General features: G+C 44.0%; 1 protein-coding gene across 1 annotated transcript in view; it reads right to left on the bottom strand.

Moving 5' to 3' along the window:
* LOC126108776 (plasma membrane calcium-transporting ATPase 2-like) overlaps positions 1-18,104 on the bottom strand; it is a 532,870-nt gene that overhangs the window by 475,758 nt on the left and 39,008 nt on the right. The window contains exon 3 of the mRNA XM_049914127.1: positions 17,682-17,870. Coding sequence (XP_049770084.1) covers positions 17,682-17,870 — 189 coding nt within the window. The remainder of the gene's footprint in view (positions 1-17,681; positions 17,871-18,104) is intronic.

The following is an 18,104-nucleotide window of genomic DNA, read 5'->3' on the forward strand; positions in this document are numbered from 1 at the left end:
CACAGCTACTCTTAAAGAATTTCCCCCCCTATCAAGGGGAATAATTATTAAATGATAGCACTAGTAAGCTTAAGTAGAATAATATTTAATTTTATTCTGACAAGCATTTATGTAATGAAGTGATGGATGAACCTTGGAATTATTACCGAGGTAATTGTATTGAAGTACTGTATAAAGACATGTACTAGTGTGAAGAGATCTCTTGTTCTCGCTCCTGGTTTCTGCCCACCCTTGCTCTCCTCTCTCTCTCTCTCTCTCTCTCTCTCTCTCTCTCTCTCTCATTATCTTACTTACGTTACTGCCTTTCTCGTTATTAGCAATATGAGATTGTCACTATGCTGCATCAATACATATAAGCTTCATAGAATCTGTTTCACATTAAAATATCTAAAATATATTTTCTGCATACAGACTAAGTTATTTAAGCATCTGTTCAGTTAAAAGTGTAGTAAACAAATACCAGTAAAAGAAAGTGAAATATTCAAATACGGAGAGTTTCTGTTTGGTTCACAATATTTTTATGTGCCATATTGTGCATGATTATCATTTAATTGTCACACTCATTAGAAACTGCAATCGTATTTATTTTATGATGTCTGATAACCTTTCTGGATAATGTTTTCTGAAGGGAGAATATTATCTCTGCTTGTGGGCAAATAAATAAAACTCCCAAATGTATTGTTCTCCGAACAAACTGTGGGCCACAGCTAATTCAGAGATCTATCCAACATAGTGATAACAGCAGTATTTATTCCTGCCCCTTGTGCAAATTAATCACAATAAATCAAAAAGACCTATTTTCCAGTTCTTCTTATAGTGTTGCTGACAAATATTGGATTTTCAATAAATCATTAACGTAACTTGAAGTTTGCGTATTATTAGAATTCATACTTAACTCAAGTATTAGTTCAAATTAGAGATGGTAACAAAATCTTTGTGCTCTGTTGTTGAAAAGCCAAAAGTGGATGAACATGGCCCTTCTTTATAGGAAATTTAGCCGAAGTAAATTTCATCAGAAATTTCCAAACTGCATTGTGCACCACAAGATGGCAGGGTTCTGTGCAGTCTAGGGGATCATGTTGAATCTGTAGGGAGAATAAGTGTCAATTTCAAATTTAATAATATAATTTTAATTAATGGAAATGGGAAAAGTGGGATGAATTCAGACACATCTAGAAGAAGCAGATATGAGTGATCTGAAATTAAACGCCAATTAGCAGGAAATTCCAGACTGAGCAATAGAAAGCACAAGTTCTATTGTGAGTAATGTAGAACTACCAGTAGAATTTGAAGAGAAAGTGGTATTACCGTGCCCATCGTCAGGTCCATCTGCTGAATTATACATTATTAAAACAAAATTTTGTCCACCTCACAAACAAACAAAAGGTACAGATGAATGAAAATTTTGTCTACCTTGCAAAAGAACAGACAACAAAACTGTATCAAAATTCTGAGCATTTTGCAAATGAACAAATGGGATGAATCAGTACACATATTCGACAGCAAAAGGAAGAAAGTTTTGAATGTTTTACCAATGAACGAAGAGTACAAGTCAGTAATGGGATTCAACAGCAAATGACTAACAATTTCAAGCATTTATCAAATGAACTGTCTGCTCATCTTGTTAGATTAAAAAGAAAACGTAGAAACAGTTATGACTGAATTAGCAGATCTAAAAATTGCATGTAGAGGTTTACCTGTAGTGGTAACACAATTAAAATCATATGTCAAGGTATTAAAAGACACTCAGTCTGAACTACAAAGTACCCTGCAGTAGCTTTCTAATCAGAGCAGTCAGATGAATAATTTCATTAGCTGGCTGCATGAAAAGGACAAGTCACTGAGTGCCTAGCTGCTCAAAGTAGCAAAATTAAATTAATTTGGTTACACGAAAAAGAACTATGAGCTGTAGTACAGAATGTGAGTACAGGTGTTGTACACAATCACAGCGAGAGTGGCACAGGGATAAAAACTCAATTAAATCAACTTAAGTCTGTGCTTACTCATGAACTATTGTAATGGAAGGGAAGTGTAGCAGTAGCTCAAGCGAGCAAGCTGCAGCAGGAATTATGCACCGCACATAATAGTGGGGGAGGGGGGAGGGGGTGGGGGGTGCAAGACTATGGCTGGAGTAGACAGTGTTGATGATGAATATTATTTGTTGCAACCCAGGACATTTTATTGTGATGAAAGTAAGAATGTTAGTCAGTATGTAAACCATTCGCAATGTGAGATGGAGGTGGTGTATGTTTTGTCCTCAGTTCTGCTTCAAGAAAGTCTTTTAAAGCACTGGCAGTTCCAAGCTTTTGTACTCAAAAAGAAACATCCAGACTCTGTTGTGTATGTGGAAAGCTTTCATGGTGTGCTACCTTAAGCATGGACTGACACACAAAAAATAAGTTTTTTAGAAGCATGCATATATAGGGTGATGGAGGCCTTCGAGCATCTGATATCACAGATCAATGCAATTCTTATGAACAATTTGAAAGAGATTTTCTAGCTAAATACCAGTTTCCTTGTATTTAGGGACACTTGGGAAAAGAAGTATAAAACCCACAAAATTAAAACAGTAAACAGGGACTTTACATAGGTACTTCAAGAAATATATAAACAAAATCAACTATTGGGATGATGCAGTATCAAGCAAAAATGTAATGCACATACTGAAAGGGAAACTGCCTCTGCATTTAAAGGAAAATGCTATTACATTATTCAAATAGGACTAATATGGGATACTGGATGTATACAGAGAAGGCCAGCTTGAATGGTCACAGGTTTGTTCAATCTATGGGAGAGAGCCACAGAGATACTGAAGAAACTGAACTGATAGACTCTTGAAGAAACTATACCGAGGGGGTCTATTACCAAAGTTTCAAGAATCGGCTTTAAATGATGACTCTAGGAATATACTGCAATCCCCTATGTATTTACTTTACTTTACTTTACTTTACTTTACTTTACTATATCTTCGTCATTTACCAGCCATGGCTGGACAGACTGCGTCACAAATACAATGCTTATCAACTAACATTTATACAACACCATATACAAAATTTATATTACAAATAAAAGAAAATATTTATGCAGTGCACAAAAACACATAGAACATAGCAGGAATGAAATATAACTAAACAGGAAAGTAAACTTCATAGCAGCAAATGAAAATACCATAAAGTAAAATGTCTCACACACACACAAAGTTTCATTTTGGCAAAATATGTACTTTAAGTAAAACACAAAATTAAATGTGTGGTTAACATAAGAAGAAGATTATATTTAGGCAAAATTATATATAAAACATAACAATATTTATTATTTTGTCCATTCAGTAGAACCGCTGTTGAAAAACTCTTCCAATGAATATAGTGGATGTTGTTTCAAGCCCTGAGCAATTTTTTTCCGAAATAATTCAGGTGGCAGGGATTTCACTTCTGGAGGCAGTTGATTGTACATTTTTAGGGCGACTCACACAGGGATCGTAATGATGTGACTAGAACAATTACTGCCTCACAGAGGCATCCAAACAATCATTCTTCCCAAGCTTCGTATGTAAATGGAATGGGAAGAGACCCTAATAACTGGTACAATGGGACATACCCTCTGCCATGCAGTTCATGGTGGTTTGCAGAGTATAGATGTAGATGTACATGCAAGAGACACAGGTATTGAGCAATTCATGCCTGTACTTAATTTGATTGTTCAATTGATTTGCTTCATGAAGAGAAAAAAAACCTATAACCATGAAAATGTTAGCCATTCAGGCAAGGGAAATCATCAACAGTGTAGTAACCATAATAATAACCGTATCGGCAATAAAAATGGTAATTATAGATTATTCCCACAACAAAATTTCAAGCATAGTCACGCCAACCAGGGTGTCAATATGTCACTATTAATAACAAAAGAAAATATGATGAAAGATAGAACCATAGTTCTAGGAACACCAACACCAACACCAACACAGGACAGACTTGGCAATTCACAAAGTAATTAACAACAAAGTTCCATGTCCCAGAATGTTAGTCAGCATTATCCCAGTCTAGGACAAGAAAGAAGCAGTAACACCGTTCCAAACAGAAGGCCAGAAAACCAACCAGTATGATGAATAGAAGCGACTGAAAACAACCAACCGACAATAAGTAACTCGTAAAACTAAAGTCGTGGCCTCATATAGCGGTTGGTAGTTGCATATGGGGCAATACAGGTGAACAACTCAATTTAAACAGGTACAGTAATGGGCAAGATACAAGTAACTAGTTATTTTCTGATCCTAACCTACGTAATGAATGGTATGAGACAGTAGTGCAGGCTGCTTTTCCTCTTACAGAATGAAAAGTGTGTACAATTGTAATTACTGATACAAGTGCATTCACAAATGTCTTTTCCCTTGGCTTGCACAAGCAAATATGTGAGAAGGGTACACATCCAACATTAGCATTTCAAAACTGTAGAGTGACAGGCACTATTGGTGCCAAATCAAATCGTTACAGGCAATGGACCATTTCAAAACACATTCTTTGTCATGGATAATTTGTCAGCCAGCCGCATTTTAAGCATTGGGTTCCTGCAAGAGGGACTTGTAAAAACTGTCCTCTGTGTAGGCAAATGTTTTATGAGGGTTGATGGTAGGAAACTGATTGAGGACTTAATCAAAATGAAAACTAAACATGGTAAATTTCGTCAGAGGGTAAAGTTCAAGTTTGCAGGTACTGAGGTATCATATATATGCAGCTTCCTGCAGATACCAATGACACTAAATGTAGAATCAGTTTTTACAGTCATCAGGATTTGGAATCAACATTACAAGGCAAGACCCTACACTGATTATTTAAGTGAAGACCAAAGAAGTGAAGTCAGTAGCTTATTATATAAAATTTAGAAGTTTTCATGGAAAACCAGGTGCAATCAAGAGTTGTGTATATCACATGCAAGTTAAACCACACAAAACATATCGTCATTCCATCTACTCAATTCCCTGGACCAAAAAAAGAGGCATGTGCAAAGAAAGCAGAAAGATGGTTGATTGGAGTATTATAGAAACATCTCTTTCGCCATGCAGCAGTCCACTATTACCTGTAACTAAGGCAGGAGCTAGCATACACCTGTGCTGTATGCAAGAGAAATAAATAGCATTACAACGTTTTTATGAAAAGGGTAGTTGCTACTCACCATATAACAGAGGTGCTGAGTCACAGATAAGCACAACAAAAAGACTGCCACAAAATAAGCTTTCAGCTAACAGTGCCTTCGCAAACGCAACTCACAGACACATAACCACAGTCTCTGGCAGCTGCTGGCCACACTATGAGCAGCAGCAGCAGCAGTGCACAATGGGAGAGGCAACTGCTTGGGGGTAAGGAGGAGGGTGGGGTTGGGAATGGAAGGGATAGCAGGGTAGGAGTGGGGGATGGTGAAGTTCTGTTGGGGAGTGTGCAGGGACGAGGAGGAGAGACGATAGGGCAGCTAGGTGCAGTCAGAAGATCAGACTGAGGGCAGGGTAGACATGGGCAGGAGAGAGGGGGGATGGCAGAAAAGCAGAGAAGTAAAAAGACTGGGTGCATTGGTGGAATAGAGGGCTGCGTAGTGCTGGACTGGGAACAGGGAAGGGGCTAGATGGATGAGGACAATGACTAATGAAGGCCAGGAGGGTTCCAGGAATGTAGGATATATTGCAGGGATATTTCCCACATGCGCAATTCAGAAAATATGGTGCTGGTGGGAAGGATCCATATGGCAGAAGCTGTGAAACAGCCATTTAAATGAGGACATTGCGTTGGGCAGCATGCTCAACAACAGGGTGGTCTAGTTGTTCCTTAGCCACAGTTTGTCGGTGGCCATTCATGCGGACAAATAGCTTGTTGGTTGCCATTCCAACATAGAACACAGCACAGTGGTTGCAGCTTAGCTTGTAGATCACATGACTGGTTTCAACGGTAGCCCTGCCTTTGATGGGATAGGTGATATTTGTGACATGACTGGAGTAGGTGGTGGTGGAAGCATGTATGGGACAGGTGTTACATCTAGGTCTATTACAGGGATATGAACAATGAGGTACGGGTTTGAGAGCAGTTGTGTAGGGATAGATGAGTATTTGTGAAGGTTCAGTGGGCAGCAGAATACCACTGTGGGAGAGGTGGGAAGGATAGTGGGCAGGAAATTTCTCATTTCAGGACATGATGACAGGTAGTCAAATGTGTGAAAAATAATCGAAGGATGCCAAAATGAGAATCTGAAAACATTTACCATCTGCTGAACTCAAATAAAATGTGTACATAAGTATCAAATATGTTAAGAAATCATTATTAGTAGCTTTAAGTAACTTATGACAGTATATATAGGTTACTAGGAAATCAACTTTCGAGTATTTGCATGTGAATAGTGTGCATTCAATTTTGGCACAACTGAATGCCTTTGGAAATTGATTTGATTCTTATAATGCTAGTTAGCTTTTCTTTTGCAGTTCATAGTATTCCAATGTACAAAGAGTTTACAGAGGTCTTGAACAGCGGTTTCCTTAAATTAATAAATTTTACTGGGGGAAACACACTTTGAATGTAATATACCTATGTAAAGCACAGCCACATAATTCAATAAAATAAGGCGAGAACAATTTTGCACTGAAAACTGAGAAAACTAGTTATGAACCAAATTGTACATAATGTAAATATGTTAACAACAATTCTGACTTTCAAGTAAATGAGTTATTTACCAAAAAGAAATATGTTAAAGTGAACAGCTACATGCAACACATGAATGAAGCTATTCTAGACTTTGTTTAAAGAAAATAGTTTTGAACCTGTAATGATATAACTGAAGGTTTTTATGTGGTATATGGTTGGAAATGCGATGTCAAAGGCAACAGACCTTGAACTGACCATACAAAGTAAGGTTTTACATTTACCTCAATGGATGTTTTGAATCATGTGGGCAGGTGCAGCAACATGAGAACTAACTCTTTAAGTGAAATGAAAGCTGATGTGCTGGACTCAAAAGTTACATTCAAAAGTTTACATTCACAAGTGAACATACACTCCTGGAAATTGAAATAAGAACACCGTGAATTCATTGTCCCAGGAAGGGGAAACTTTATTGACACATTCCTGGGGTCAGATACATCACATGATCACACTGACAGAACCACAGGCACATAGACACAGGCAACAGAGCATGCACAATGTCGGCACTAGTACAGTGTATATCCACCTTTCGCAGCAATGCAGGCTGCTATTCTCCCATGGAGACGATCGTAGAGATGCTGGATGTAGTCCTGTGGAACGGCTTGCCATGCCATTTCCACCTGGCGCCTCGGTTGGACCTGCGTTCGTGCTGGACGTGCAGACTGCGTGAGACGACGCTTCATCCAGTCCCAAACATGCTCAATGGGGGACAGATCCGGAGATCTTGCTGGCCAGGGTAGTTGACTTACACCTTCTAGAGCACGTTGGGTGGCACGGGATACATGCGGACGTGCATTGTCCTGTTGCACAGCAAGTTACCTTGCCGGTCTAGGAATGGTAGAACAATGGGTTCGATGACGGTTTGGATGTACCGTGCACTATTCAGTGTCCCCTCGACGATCACCAGTGGTGTACGGCCAGTGTAGGAGATCGCTCCCCACACCATGATGCCGGGTGTTGGCCCTGTGTGCCTCGGTCGTATGCAGTCCTGATTGTGGCGCTCACCTGCACGGCGCCAAACACGCATACGACCATCATTGGCACCAAGGCAGAAGCGACTCTCATCGCTGAAGACGACACGTCTCCATTTGTCCCTCCATTCACGCCTGTCGCGACACGACTGGAGGCGGGCTGCACGATGTTGGGGTGTGAGCGGAAGACGGCCTAATGGTGTGCGGGACCGTAGCCCAGCTTCATGGAGACGGTTGCGAATGGTCCTCGCCGATACCCCAGGAGCAACAGTGTCCCTAATTTGCTGGGAAGTGGCGGTGCGGTCCCCTACGGCACTGCGTAGGATCCTACGGTCTTGGTGTGCATCCGTGCATCGCTGCGGTCCGGTCCCAGGTCGACGGGCACGTGCACCTTCCGCCGACCACTGGCGACAACATCGATGTACTGTAGAGACCTCACGCCCCACGTGTTGAGCAATTCGGCAGTACGTCCACCCGGCCTCCCGCATGCCCACTATACGCCCTCGCTCAAAGTCCGTCAACTGCACATACGGTTCACGTCCACACTGTCGCGGCATGCTACCAGTGTTAAAGACTGCGATGGAGCTCCGTATGCCACGGCAAACTGGCTGACACTGACGGCAGCGGTGCACAAATGCTGCGCAGCTAGCGCCATTCGACGGCCAACACCGCGGTTCCTGGTGTGTCCGCTGTGCTGTGCGTGTGATCATTGCTTGTACAGCCCTCTCGCAGTGTCCGGAGCAAGTATGGTGGGTCTGACACACCGGTGTCAATGTGTTCTTTTTTCCATTTCCACGAGTGTAGTAATTGCAGCTAACTGTTGTTGTGTCCAGAGTGAAAGCATGGATCAACAACAATGCTGCTGCTGCTGCTGCTGCTGCTGATGATGATGATGGTTTGGTTTGTGGGGCACTCAACTGCACAGTACAAAATCCCAACCTTTGCTCAGTCCAATCTCACCACTTTCATGAATGATGATGAAATGATGAGGACAACACAAACACCCAGTCATCTCGAGGCACGTGAAAAAATAACAATGCTCCGCACTAGACCAGTTACATGATCGTGCAGCATTTACAGGAAGTGGGAATGTCATGTATGATATTCTATAAAATGGACACTCAACAAGTGCATGTAGTAAAATCATATCTGCAAGTAAAAGACAGGGGGAGGGGAGGTGGAGGGGGGAGGGGAGAAGTGGGAGGGGGGAGGGGAGAAGCGGGAGGGGGAAGGGCAGAGGCAGAGGGAGGGGCACAGTGAGATTTACAACATGTAGAACAATACCACAGTTAAAACAAAAATGCAAAAATGGAGAAACCAAAATGAAGTTAAAAATTGTCACCATGAACAAAAAGACAAACATGAACAAAAAGACAAACATTAACAATGCATCCTTGTAAAAGTTTTTATACAAATGAAACATCATTTCAGCTGATGCTTAATGGTATGCTATTTGTACTCCAATGCAAAATGATTATGTTCCATGTATCCATATTTAATGAGATGCCTGACTTCTGGAAGAACACAACCTGTCCATCCTGTATCCACTCGACCACCTTCGATATCTTAGCCTACCCAAACATGTACCTGTCCACATCCACAGGTCTTGGCATTGATCTGCCTCCCTGCTCACCTTGACAGTTTGACAGAACTGTTCTACATTTAATGTCACAAAACTGTTTCTAAATGTGTAACTGAGAAAATTAAAACTTGTAATGATAACTTAAAAACTGGACAAACACTATATTTTTTATTTGTAATAAACAAAGACATTACTAATTACTTAAAGGAAAAACTATACAAGTATCTGTATAATGTGAACTATTAAGAAACATAACTATCATCCATGAAAATTTTGCAAAATAATCTGATAGCCTGGTCGCATTTGAATATAATGACAGTTTTTGCATGTAAATATTATTTCTAAACCTAAATGCACAAAAAGCCTAATAAAACCACAATACTGTTTCCATATAATGTACTATGCTTTAACATACATGTCAAATGAAATGACTGAGGATGATTACCGGGTTGGTTGCACCAATAATCACACCCATTTAGCAATAGTTCACTTATTAACCTTAACACATACAAGGATCACAAAGAACATGGCGGAACAGCTAAAGATAATGCTTAGAGTCCAAATATGCATGCATATTAATGTTGGTGTCGATTTCATCGGCGCCACATAGCAGCCCCCCCCCCCCACTCCCACAATATGGAGTACTCTCGAGAGGCTGAGGGGGATGGTGACAATGGTGTCGGCAGGGATGGTACGCGGGAGCCAGATCACATTCAGCTTGACAGCATCGTTGGGGAGCTGTGTGGGTAGATGTCATGAAGGAAGGTTCGGCCACCAAACCTGGAAGTCGTTGAAGTGAGCCGGGTGTCGTACTGAGCATGCTGCTCATGCGGCAACAGGTAGGCCGGAGGTTTGCGGGTGGAACATAGCGATGACGATGATGTCTCCGGTGGGAGTGGCGAACACACGAAGCATGTCAAGGTTGACGTCGGATGGTGGAGAGGTCGAAGGGACCAGCGAAGGGCCCAGCGGCGAGTGCGTGATCGTAAGTAAGCTCAACGTGGGGAGCATATGGTCACTCAACGAAGTGCGTGAAACTGGAGTATAGGCGAGGTCAGAGGAGAGCTTGACAATTGGAACTGGAAGTCAATTGATCGAGCATGTAAGTCTGACGTGGAGGGAGTGGTTGGAGTGTCCTGAGCCACGACAGTGAGTGGCATGGTTGTAACCTGAAGAGGGGTAGAAGGAGGCTCAACATGAGCAGACTTAAGTCTGTTGAGAGAGACTGTAACAGCTGAATCTTTCATCTGGATGTCATAGGTGTTGGCTGAACGGTGGAGAACTTGGTATGGGCTGGTATATGGAGGTTGGAGGAGAGCACGGACAGTGTCGTCTCGTAGCATGATGTACTCGCAATTGTCCAGAGATTTCAGGACGTGAACCTTAAGGCAGGAATGGCTGGTGGGTGGAGGGATACGGAGGTAGATGAAGTGGCGTCCGACACGGTCAACGAAGGAAGGTAAGTCAGACTGAGGGACAGAAGCGGAAGGGCTCACAAGTTTGCCAGGGAGAACAATGTTCTGGCTGTATACAAAGTCAGCTATTGTGCCTTTGAGGTCTTCCTTATAGATCGCACGAATGCCGAGTAGCACAAGGGGAAGGGCGTCCGTCCATAGAGAGTCATGGCATCGAAGAGCTGCCTTGAAAATGCGGTGCCAGCGCTCAACTAGCCCGTTACTTTGCGGGTGATATGCTGTGGTACGGATGTGCTGGATGCTGCAAATGTTACAAATCCTGTTGAAAAGAGCCAACTCAAATTGTCTGTCCTGGTGAGTAGTGATGATAGCTGGATATCCGAAACGTGATACCCATGACTCGACGAAAGCTCGAGCAACAGTTTCTGCTGTAATATTGGGGAGGGGGACAGCCTCGACCCAGCGAGTTGTTCGGTCGATAGATGAGAGAACATAACGAATGCCATTAGAGGTGGAGAGAGGGCCGACAATGTCAATGTGAATATGCTGGAAATGCCCAGGAGGGATCGAAAAGATGCCGAGGGGGGGTGAAGTGTGCTTGTGTACTTTGCAGCATAGGCACGCGACGCAGGAGCATGCCCATTGCTGGCAGTCCTTGTTGACATTTCTCCACACAAAGCATTCCGCTACGAGGTGGGCAGACGCACGAACACCGGGGTGGGCTAAATTATGCAATTCGTTGAAGACAGCTCGACGAAGCGTGGTTGGGATGAGGGGGCGTAACGTGCCCGTACTGTCGTCGCATCAGATCCCACCATAAATGCCAGGCAAGGTGGTGAGGATGAAGTGTCGTGAAGAAGTAGAGTCTGAAATCAGGTTTTGTGTTTCCTCATCGACAGGTTGGAGGTTGGGAAGTTCAGAGAGGTCTAACAGCAAATGGACGGCGTTGACTCATAAAAGGAAATCAGCAACTATATCGTCAGCACCCTTTATGTGTCTGACATTGGTGGTGAACTGAGATATGAAGTCCATGTATCTGAAGCGGTGAGAAGGCGGTTTAGCTGGCAGGTTTGTAATGGCCGCAGCCAGTGGTTTGTGGTCCATTAAAACATAGGAAGGGCATCCATCAATGTCAGTCTTAAAATGCTTAATCGCTTCATAGACTGTGAGCAACTTCCTGTCAAACGCGGAATATTTCCATTGTGCATTGGTGAGCTTGCGCGAGAAGAACTGTAGAGAGGAAGTTTGGCCATCGATTGTCTGGCTAAGGACAGTGCTGATGGCAGTATCGCTCGCATCCGTGGTGATGAAAAGCTGTGCATTGGGATGAGGATGCGCGATAGTGCAGGCCCTCGGCAAGAAGATTTTTGAGGGCAGTGAAAGAGTCAGTCATAGCAGGGGTCCATGGAACGGTGCCTGCCAAGGCATCCGTCAGTGGAGCCTGAATCTCCACAGCCCGAGGTAGAAGTGGGCGATAGGGTAGGTTTAGTATTGTTTGTACTTCCTCAGGGGGCAGCGAAATGCCATTGGCAGAGACCTGAAAACCAAGAAAAGTGACAGTGGGTTGATGTAGCTGCAATTTGTCCTGGTTGGTCTCGATACCTGCTGCTGCGAGTGTGTTCATAACAGTTTGCACATGCCGAATGTTGTCCTCGATGGAGGAGCTGAACACAAGAATGTCATCCAGATATGCAAAGCAGAAGTTTAGGTAGAATAGCACTTCACTTCATTAATGAAGCATTGCCAGGTCTCGGTTGTGTTTTTCAGACCAAAGGGCATGAATTGAAACTGAAATAACCCAATCAGGGTGGTGATTGCTGTCTTCTCGATGTCTTCAGGTGCCATGGGGATCCAGTGGTAGGCCCTTTTTCAATCAATGACAGAGAATGTGGTCGTACCTGCGAGGGAACTGGTAAAGTCGGCAATGTTGGGTATGGGGTAGGTGTCCATATTTTGTTTGTGCGTTTAGTCGACTGTAGTCTCCACACATGCGCCAGGACCCATCTTTCTTGGGTGTCATATGTATGGGCGTAGACCAGCTACTGGCAGAGGGTTCAATGACGCCGGAGCTTAGTAGTTCAGAAATCTGATTTTTAAGGTCGGAGAGGCGCTTGGGACAAAGTCGATGTGGTTTACTGGAGATCGGGGGACCTGGCGTGAGGTGAACATTGTGAACCGTGCCGTTGGTGACGACAGAAATGTTGCCAGCGGCACAGGAGGCGGTTTGTTTACAATGTGTGGTGGGCGGGTAAGGCGAGGCGTGGTCGTGATGTTCGGAGCCACTCGGCAGATCCGATGGGAGCCGAGGCGGTGAAGTGTACCAGGAGTCAATGCGACAAGATGGCCGCCGGCCCGAAGCAGTGGTACCGTGGTCGGGTGAGCTCGGTAGATCTCGTTAGCCGTTAGGGAGTCCATTGTCCGAGGGCGCGGCCTGTGGCAGCACGGTCGCAGATGAAACGCTTGGCACAAGCGCACTGTATGTGTTGTCAGTGGTGGTCGCACGGCGGCACACAAGAGCCGAGGTTGCATAGTTTGAGGTTCTGCCAGTGAGGGGCAGGGTAGGAGCCGTCAGTTCGGGAACACAGAGTACGCGAAAGAACTTGCCCCCCCTTCTAACAGCCGTGTACCACAAGTCTCTAGAGCAACGGAAGGTTCCAAATGATTGGAAAAGAGCACAGGTAGTCCCAGTCTTCAAGAAGGGTCGTCGAGCACATGCGCAAAACTATAGACCTATATCTCTGACGTCGATCTGTTGTAGAATTTTAGAACATGTTTTTTGCTCGAGTATCATGTCGTTTTTGGAAACTCAGAATCTACTATGTATGAATCAACATGGATTCCGGAAACAACGATTGTGTGAGACCCAACTCGCTTTATTTGTTCATGAGACCCAGAAAATATTAGATACAGGCTCCCAGGTAGATGCTATTTTTCTTGACTTCCGGAAGGCGTTCGATACAGTTCTGCACTGTCGCCTGATAAACAAAGTAAGAGCCTACGGAATATCAGACCAGCTGTGTGGCTGGATTGAAGAGTTTTTAGCAAACAGAACACAGCATGTTGTTATCAACGGAGAGACATCTACAGACGTTAAAGTAACCTCTGGCGTGCCCCAGGGGAGTGTTATGGGTCCATTGCTTTTCACAATATATATAAATGACCTAGTAGATAGTGTCAGAAGTTCCATGCGGCTTTTCGCGGATGATGCTGTAGTATACAGAGAAGTTACAGCATTAGAAAATTGTAGCGAAATGCAGGAAGATCTGCAGCAGATAGGCACTTGGTGCAGGGAGTGGCAACTGACCCTTAACATAGACAAATGTAATGTATTGCGAATACATAGAAAGAAGGATCCTTTATTGTATGATTATATGATAGCGGAACAAACACTGGTAGCAGTTACTTCTGTAAAATATCTGGGAGTATGCGTGCAGAACGATTTGAAGTGGAATGATCATATAAAATTAATTGTTGGTAAGGCGGGTACCAGGTTGAGATTCATTGGGAGAGTCCTTAGAAAATGTAGTCCATCAACAAAGGAGGTGGCTTACAAAACACTCGTTCGACCTATACTTGAGTATTGCTCATCAGTGTGGGATCCGTACCAGATCGGGTTGACGGAGGAGATAGAGAAGATCCAAAGAAGAGCGGTGCATTTCATCATAGGGTTATTTGGTAACCGAGAGAGCGTTACGGAGATGTTTAACAAACTCAAGTGCCAGACTCTCCAAGAGAGGCGCTCTGCATCACGGTGTAGCTTGCTCGCCAGGTTTCGAGAGGGTGCGTTTCTGGATGAGGTATCGAATACATTGCTTCCCCCTACTTATAACTCCCGAGGAGATCACGAATGTAAAATTAGAGAGATTAGAGCGCGCACAGAGGCTTTCAGACAGTCGTTCTTCCCACGAACCATACGCGACTGGAACAGGAAAGGGAGGTAATGACAGTGGCACGTAAAGTGCCCTCCGCCACACACCGTTGGGTGGCTTGCGGAGTATAAATGTAGATGTAGATGTAGATGTAGAACACATGACACTCGTCACATGTGCACCTGTGTCCGGCCGAGCATCAAATGCTGCCGTGTTAGGAGGGTGTGGCCCTGCGGAACTGTCACTACACGTTATGGCAGTCTTAATAGCACAGTTGCAGGGCAGTGTGAGGTAAACACATGGAGGCTCGATTGCTGGGATTGCAAGCAGATTCGGCGCACTTACTGATCTTGCTTTGTCCTTGCTGTAGTGTCTGTTAATTTGTTTGCTGTGTCGGAGAGCTGGAGCTCTGTTTCATGGAGCCGGAGGGAGAGCTCGAAGTTTTCCTTGTGTAGGCTAGCGATGTGTTCAAGCTCGACAAGGTGCATGGTTTCTTGTAATGTCGTTGACAGAGACGAGCATGTACGGATGAGATGAGCCCGGACCAATGTGTCACAGGGAGGGGGGTTGCTCGATGGAGCACAGGGGAAGTGAGTCTTGGACGGATGATGAAACACGGTGTTTCGCATTAGTTCCGGTGAAAGTTTGTGGTGTCGCAAGAAGTCAATGCCTAGTATAGGTTCGTCAATTTCGCACACTAAAAAAGTCCACTCGAGTTTGCAGTTTGCGGAGATTGAGACAACGTGGGATATCGAACCCGAGCATTGTAGTTTAGTTGAATTCATGGCTTACAGTGAAGTATGATGAGGGCGGATGTTTGACGACGCTAACGCGTAGGCAGCAGCGAAACATCGGCGCCTGCATCCACCAGGAAAAGGTATCCCGACGAAATGTCTTTCATGCAAAGTTGTCCACAGTTATCCGGTCGTTCCTGGACAGAATGGAGCACTGGGGGGTGCCTGTCATGTTGTGTGCAGGAGGTGGTACCCGGACCTACCTGCAATTGGCATTTGGGAAGTAGAAGGGTGGTCTGCAGTTTCGTGCCGCCTCACCAAACCGTGTGTGGAAGTAACAGTACGGGTAGTGCGGTTGCATTTTCTGCGGAAAGTTCGTTGCCAGTGGCAGTGGCTGAGATTCAGTGGCCGCAGCAGGTTCAGTTGCAGGAAGGGGCATGACCGTGGGTGGAGCCGGTGACGTCTCAGTTGCTTGTTTACTGCTTCCCGTAGCGAGCGGAATGGTCAGCACAGTACGGCCCCGACCGCATCCGGACGCAGGGCGATGAGCCTGAACCTGAGACTTGTCAGGTAGGCAGTGGCTGGAGAAATAGAGCAGTGATGCATCGTGTAGCTTGTCAGCAATTGTCATTCTTTGCTCGACAGGTTCAGGAGACCTTTGAGCCAGAGAAAAGTGGATGTGAGGAGATAGTTTGCCTGACCAAATGGCGAGGAGAGCTGTGTCAGAGAGCAGATCAGCGCTGACCAGGGCACGTAGCCGTCTCCAGAGCTGGGAAGGTTTGTCATTGTCTAGTTGCTCAACATGGAGCACTTGCCATATTGCTGCCTCAGTTGAGCGTGCAAGCCGACGTAGAACTGTCTTTTTGGCCAGAATGTACTGAGTAGATGAGTCCGGGGCGTCGGCCAGGTCAGCAATCAAGTCCTCCTGGTCGTGCAGGTGGGTGACGAGGCACAGAAACCTGGTTGACTCATCAAGTTTGTAATGGTTGAACACGTCATCCACAATTTTGAACAAGGTTATTGCTCTGTCGGGATTGAACAGCGGCAGTATTGGTAAGCGTTGTAGAATGTTCAGAAGAACAGGTTGAGTTGAGTTTGTCAGGGCACTGCCTGAATCGAGCTGTTGTTGCTGTAGTATTCCAGGAGTGTGCGCCTCCAAGGGATGTGGCAACGACGGCTGTTCAGGTGGCAGCGTGAAGGTGACATGTTGTGGTTGAGCACGATCTGCCACGACGCAGAAGGCCAACGCAGGTGAGACACCGTAATGTGTTAGTTGTGAGCTAAAATATATTATTTTCAGTGAAAATGTATATCACTGTTTGTGAAATAGCATAAAAATAACGAAAAAAAAAATGTTGTTGACTCTTCATGGGCTGACCGCAAGTAAAAATTTTCCAACAGATGGCAAAAGGCAAAATGAGCTGGACAGATACCATTCCTAAATGAATCAGTTCTACACTGACTTCTTCCTCTTTATTCTGGCATATACATCTTCCTGTATATGGCCACAAATAATATACTCACTGACAAAGGAAGTTAAGTGCCTAGAAAGAAAGAAGGAAGTGAAATGAAAGGTTATGTTGTGCAATTTCAGGGATTGCAAAATCACGTTGAAATCAGCAGCAGAAGCACACAGCCCAATCATCAGGTGATAGAATGTTGTGCATATCCCCCAACTCCCTCTCTCCCCATCCAACCCTGTACCACAAGCCCCCTTTCCACCTTACACATTGCTGAGGTTCAGGTGGGAATGGCATCACACACCTCTAACATTCTCTTCTGAGTTCAGTCACCCAAACTATTGTAGCTGGCACTCGACATCCCAGATATTTGCACTGGAATAGAGTTAACATGCAAACTGAACCCACATGTATTGAATTGGAGACACTGTGGGGGACCTCGGCAGTTGAGGGAGTATCTCGATGACATGTCGGCAGTTCATATCAACATGTGCCATTATTTGATTGAAAAATGGTACCAGGATAATGTCTCACAAGAGGTAATACATGTGCATACAGGATGTCTGTGACCTGGTTTTTATTTTCTGTGCTGAGTTTGATGATTTACTTCTTAGCTATTGGTAGCATCTTGAAAACAACCTCTGCATTAGACACTGGTTATCAACAAATTTGAGTGTTAATGCAACTACAACAGAAAGAAAAGCACTGAAAAAGGAGAATGGTTACACAGGTGTAGAGGCTACATCTTATAACATCCATTCCTCACAGCTCAATTATGCACCAAAATAACACACTGTCGGGATGCCGACTGAGTATGGTCTCCTTCTACACCATGTGACATGAAATATTGTTGTTAGTAAGCAATGCCAGAAATCTTCATATTGTCAACTGTCAGTGACTGGATGGAATTCAAAGCTTATTTACATTCCTTAGCTATTTAATAACAGAATTATTATTAAAATATGGTACTTACGTCTTTCCTTATAAGGATAAAATGAAAGACCCAATGACACCAAAGCAGCAATTTCTAAAACAATGAGGGTGACATCTTGGAGAGCTTCCCATATGAGGTGAAGAAATGTTTTTGGCGGTTTCGGCGGTACCATATTGGAACCAAATACCTTCCTTCTGTTCTCCAAATCTGCTCGTATCCCACTGAGACCTGTAACAGTGGATAGTTACACAATCACAGTGATCAAGTAAAACTTTTGGGAAATGTCTCTTTTTTTTCCAAATAAGATAATATGTATACTTTAGCCACAGGAACGTACCAGGTGTGGAGACTCTGCTATGACTTGTAACTCCTCGCATGTATACTGAGTGAACAAAAACAAAAATGGCAAAAAATTTATGGAGTTTGTTCAGGGATATATTCCAAGTATTTTGGCATAATGGA

This window comes from Schistocerca cancellata, chromosome 11, assembly GCF_023864275.1.
Source record: "Schistocerca cancellata isolate TAMUIC-IGC-003103 chromosome 11, iqSchCanc2.1, whole genome shotgun sequence".
Classification (NCBI taxonomy): Eukaryota; Metazoa; Arthropoda; class Insecta; order Orthoptera; family Acrididae; genus Schistocerca; species Schistocerca cancellata.